This window comes from Capra hircus, chromosome 18, assembly GCF_001704415.2.
Source record: "Capra hircus breed San Clemente chromosome 18, ASM170441v1, whole genome shotgun sequence".
In the NCBI taxonomy this organism is placed as follows: Eukaryota; Metazoa; Chordata; class Mammalia; order Artiodactyla; family Bovidae; genus Capra; species Capra hircus.
In genome coordinates, this window is record NC_030825.1 from 52799962 (window position 1) to 52804942 (window position 4981).

The 4981-nt window shown below is 54.0% G+C and overlaps 1 protein-coding gene across 2 annotated transcripts; it reads left to right on the forward strand.

The window, feature by feature from the left end:
- On the forward strand, nt 1-4168 carry LOC102183358 (phospholipase A2 inhibitor and Ly6/PLAUR domain-containing protein). 2 transcript variants are annotated; one of them, XM_018063279.1, is made up of 5 exons: nt 1-253; nt 1528-1644; nt 3047-3199; nt 3586-3729; nt 3921-4162. In XM_018063279.1, the coding sequence occupies exons 1-5, from the start codon at nt 184-186 to the stop codon at nt 4034-4036; spliced, it is 600 nt and encodes a 199-aa protein (XP_017918768.1). In that variant the 5' UTR covers nt 1-183; the 3' UTR covers nt 4037-4162. The 2 variants fall into 2 exon arrangements, with proteins under 2 accessions (XP_017918768.1, XP_017918767.1); XM_018063278.1 differs by having other exon boundaries at nt 4-253; nt 3918-4168.

The window sequence follows — 4981 nt, forward strand, 5'->3', positions numbered from 1 at the left end:
GATGCCACTGCTCCTTTTGGATTCTGGTTCCCTCTCCCCAACTCAGAGCTGCAGAGACCTACCCCCAGGGCTTACCTCATCATTTCTTAGCCTAGGGGTAAGGTAGGTCCAGACCCGCCCCTTTCCAGCTTCCTATAAGAACAGCTGGGGACTCAGGCCTGCAGGGTCACTCATCCATCCATCATGAAGCCTTCCATGAAACCCGAGACCTTCCTGCTGGCCTCCGCTCTGCTCTGCACCCTCCTGGGTCTGGGTAAGTGACTAGGGCTCTGCAGTCCTGGAACCCTCAAAACAAGGAGTATGAGAGAACATTCTGCCAGGTTCTAGAGAGAGAAGCAAAAGAGGAGGTGTCCTGGGAATTGCAATTCATGGAGAAGGCAGAGGGTAAAGGAGAGAAAGCCTGGGTCCCCAAGGGAAGAAGTGCTAAAAAACCTATGGGTTTAAATCTCTGAGACAGGAGAGGTTTGGATGGGTTCAGCTCCCTATATCCCAGGCAGTGTCTCAGAATAAGACACGTGAATTCTAGAAAATCAGATGAGAGTATGATTAGTATTTTTCATTAGTATGAAAAAAATGAGGTGAAGTCGAGAGATTTCCTTTCTCCCAGGACTCTAAGCAGTTCAGATCCCTGGTGTCCTCCTCCCTTAGATATAGGAGTTCAGGCAGCTCCACTTTCTTCAGGACCCAGATGCCTTGTGTCTGGTCCCCCAGTTGCCTCCTCTGTCTGGACCAAGGAATCCAGGCCCTTATCCGCTTAGTCCTCGATCTTTCTTGTTGACCTGGAATGCAGATCTCTCAGGTACCCCTGCCTGAGTGCCAACTGCCTACCAGACTTAGACAGCCTGGTACTCACAAGGAAGGTGACCCCACTTCCGAGAACCAGCTGCACCTGAAGGTCCACAGAAGTCCGTGAAGGACTTCCCGTGGTTCAGTGCACAATCTGCCTGCCAAAGCCGGGGACAGGGGTGCAGTCCCTGGTCCAGGAAGCTTCCACGTGCACGGGGGCAACTAAGACCCTTCACCACAACGACTGAGCTCATGCTCTAGAGCCTGTGCTCTGCAAGCGGAGAAACCAGCACAAATGAGAAACCCCACACCGCAGCTAGGGAGTAGCGTCTACTCACTACAGCTAGAGAAAACCAACAGGAAGCAGGAACCCAGCAGAGCCAACAATAGGAAAAAGAAAATTAAAACTATAAAAAAACTTTTTAAAATCCATGGAAAGCTTCAGCAAGCTGTATCGGGGTCTAGCATCCAAAGTCCCCAGCCTTGTGATTAGATAAACTTCCTCGCTGATCAGAGTTGCTGTTGGCCTGTGCCAGAGAGAAGCTTTGCTCCCAGCCCCATGGAATCCCTGCCGAGCTTCAGACAGATCCCTGTTCAGCGGCCAGTGTCCCGCCTGTGAATATGCAGGGAGACACCAGTCCTTCTTCCTTCAGACCCCTCCACCCCATCCCCATCCGGATTCGGGAGTCTCGGCCCACAGACTGCGGCACCTTTCACTAGAGCCCTGCTGTCTAACTGCAGGGTACCCGCTGAGCTGTGAGGTGTGTGTCGGTGATGGTCCCAGTTGCACTGGGAAACTGCAGACTTGCGCCCTGGATGAGGACGCCTGCGTCGTTGTCGTGACTGAGACCAACAGAAGTAAGAGGGCACGGGCTGGAATCACATGCTGGGGAGGCGGGGGGTGCCTTCAGGATGGCAGAATCCGCCACGGGCTGGGTGAACCTTTGAGTGATGATTATCAGGAAGGAGGGAAAGGCAACCTCGAGGTGGGTGGTGGAGAGAGAATCCTGTGGAATGACAGAAACCACTGTTGCCAAGGATTTCTGAAAATGAGACTCCAAAGAGAGGATGGGGAAGTGCAGATACAGACTTTCTTAGCAAAGAAGGAATTAGCAAGCAAAGGACATGGGGGAAGAGTCAAATCCAGAGAAGGGGGAAATCTAATATGTACAAGGTGAAGGGGTGGGTGTAAAACGGACTTGGGTGAGTTGAAAGGAATGTGATCAGGTTGAGTCTGGGGGCTGCGAGGGGTCTCCCAGAGATGCGGGCTGCAACAGACTGTTCCTGACAAGAGAAAGCGGGAGATACTGAGGGTGGTTGAGTTGGGTGAGAGCTCAGTTGTGTCTGAGTCTTTGCGACCCCATGGAGTGTGACCTGCCAGCTCCTCTGTCCTGGGATTTTCCAGGCAAGAATACTGGAGAGGCTTGCCATAGCCTGCTCCAGGGGATCTTCCCCACCCAGGGATGGAACCCGCGTCTCTTGCATCTCCTACATTGGCACGGGGGTTCTTTACCACTGCACCACCTGGAAAGTCCAATATTGTCATAGAGAGAGAGACGTCTAAGGACAGATGATCCCCGGGCACACTCCATGAAGTCGCCAAGAATCAGGCACAACTGACCACCCACACACCCAAGCAGGGCGGGTAAAGAGCAGAAACCCTAGGCCTGGAGGAGCCCACCCCGGCTGTGGTGGGGAAGGGGAAGGCCAGGGAGACTGGAAGACACCACTTCAGGCAAGACCTGAGAGAAGCCAAGGAGGGCAGCAAGAGATCATAGCCAGGAAGTCTGGAGAGTGACCCTGGGAATCTGGAAGCGTCTGCCTTAGGTGGAGAAGGAAATGGGTGTTACAGCGGGTGGTGATGGCAGCCCCATCCCAGCATTTGGTGGGTGGAATTCCAGGGGTCAGGGGAAGGCTGAAGACTGGAAGAGACCATTCACACAAGCATAGGGGTAGTCACAGGTGGTCTGGAAAAGACCACTGCAGGTGGGAGCCCTGCAGGATGGCAGTGGGGTGGCCCTGGGGCTGAAAGGCCTACCCTGGAGAGTCCAGCACAGCCTGGGGGCTGCGGGAGGATGGGTTGCATATGGAATGAACCATTCAGAGGATGCCCCAGGCAGAATAGAGGTCTAAATTGGGGAGGTGGAGGAGACCTGTCTAGACAGCAGTGGGCTGAGGCAACTCTAAGGTGGGGGAGACACCCCAGGGCAAGGGTCCAGAGCAGGGGCCACTGAGCCCCCTGCCCACGGCCATCCTGCAGAGGCCTCCTTGGCGGTGACCAGCTACAAGGGGTGTGCGAAATCCAGCGAGTGTGATTCCGGACTCTTTGGCATCACCGTGAACCCTGAGAACTACATGGGCTCCAGGAGGCGCTGCTGCCAGAAGGATGGCTGCAACCAGGACCCCCTGCCCGGTAAGCCCCAGCTGAGCCCGATGGCTGGAGTCCTGCCCTGCCCACCCCTCCCCCCAGAGCCAGCTGTGAGTACCTGTCGCTGACCTGCGCTGTCACGGGGCAAGTGTCTTCCTGGCGCTGAGCCTTGATTTCTTCTCCTGTAAACTGCGGTGTCCAGGGACGTCCCTGGTGGTCCACTGACTAAGCCTCCATGCTCCCTATGCAGGAGTTGGATCCCTGGTCAGGGAACTCGATTCCACAGGGCTCAACTAAGATCCAACACAGCCAAATAAACATTGTTTTCTGAAAATGCAGTGTCCGTTACCAACTGCTGTCCCCTGACGGATTGGGAGGTTGGGAAAAGGACTCGCGTCTCCGATTACCTGACCCTCCACCCTCCCCTTCAGCGTTCGTGAGAAACCAAACAGAGAATGGCCTTCGCTGTCCTTCCTGCATCGCTGCCTTTACGGAAACATGCACTGCCAGTGAGGAGGCGCTCTGCGTTGGCGAGGAAACCCGCTGTGTCGCCCTGTCTGGCCTGGTCCAGCCTGGTAAGGGGCACCTGGAATTCGCAAGGAGGGACAGGGGTCCAGACAGGCCCAGAACTGGAGCCTCATGCTTCCAGATTCTAAGGGAGAGAGTGGCTCCAATGATCTGGGGGAGAAGGTTTCTGGGGCCTATGACCCTGAACTAGGAGGAAGGAGTCTGGCGATCCTGACTAATCTAAAATCCCTTGCAGCAGGTGTCAAATTTGCTGTCCGGGGCTGTGGTATGGAGACCGCCTGCCACACCAAGCCTGGGACCCTGGTGCCCTCAGGCGCTCGTTTGTTCACCATCAAGAAGACCAGCTGTCTTTGAAGCCCCCAGGCTTCTGGCAAGGCTGAGTGAAGAACTGAGGCCCATGTGGTGTTTGGCCTCCATTTCTTCTCATCTATGGTTCTAGAAATTGCTACGGTTCCCATGTGTCTATAAATTAAACAAGTTAACAGAACAATCCTGAGTCTTGGTGATGTGCTGTATTTTGGGGAGATAGGATGCAAATAGCAGGGGTCTGAACCCTTGGGAACCGTCTCTTTGTAAGAAAGAAAGGGAAGATGCTACCTTTTCTTAAGGGCTTACTTCCTGCCTGGTCCCCATGCTAAGTGGTTTCCATGCGGTACCTCATTTCATAATCACAACTCAGTGACGCTGAAAGTATTGCCCCCATTTTACAGAGGAACACACTGAGGCTCGGATTTTGGTATCACTTGCCTTCAGTCAAACCGCTGGGAGGGTCAGACTCCAGAATCCACGATCACCTCTCCTAGTTAACCTGTTTTTGCCCCAGAGTTCATGTTCGTCAATGTGGATATAATAGCTATAACTTCAAAGGGCTGTCTTAAGAATCAAATGAAAGAAAATCAAAAAAGGACTCAGTGCCATGCCTAGCACCTTTCAGGGGCTTCCCTGGTGGCTCAGACAGGGAAGAATCTGCCTGCCAATGTGGGAGACGCGGGTTCGATGCCTGGGTGTGTAAGACCCTCTGGAGAAGGGCCTGGCAACCCACTCCATTATTTTTGCCTGGAGCATCCCCCGGACAGAGGAGTCTGACAGGCTGCAGTCCACGGAGTCACAAAGAGTCAGAAACCACTCAGTGGCTGAGCGCACTGCACTAGCGCCTTTAAGACAGTGTGGGTTCTGGAGACAACGTGTCTGGCCAAACAGTTACCACCCTAAGCCTACTACTTACTCAGTAGCCATGTGTGGCAGCTGCTAGACTTTGGCATCTATCAGGATAGTCTCGATTATGCTACAGTAACAAGC

Coding starts and splice junctions, on each gene's coding strand:
- LOC102183358 (XM_018063278.1), top strand. CDS start 184: ATGAAGCCTTCCATGAAACCCGAGACCTTCCTGCTGGCCTCCGCTCTG. Junction 254..1,527: donor CTGCACCCTCCTGGGTCTGG/GTAAGTGACTAG, acceptor GTCTAACTGCAG/GGTACCCGCTGAGCTGTGAG. Junction 3,730..3,917: donor GTCTGGCCTGGTCCAGCCTG/GTAAGGGGCACC, acceptor AATCCCTTGCAG/CAGGTGTCAAATTTGCTGTC.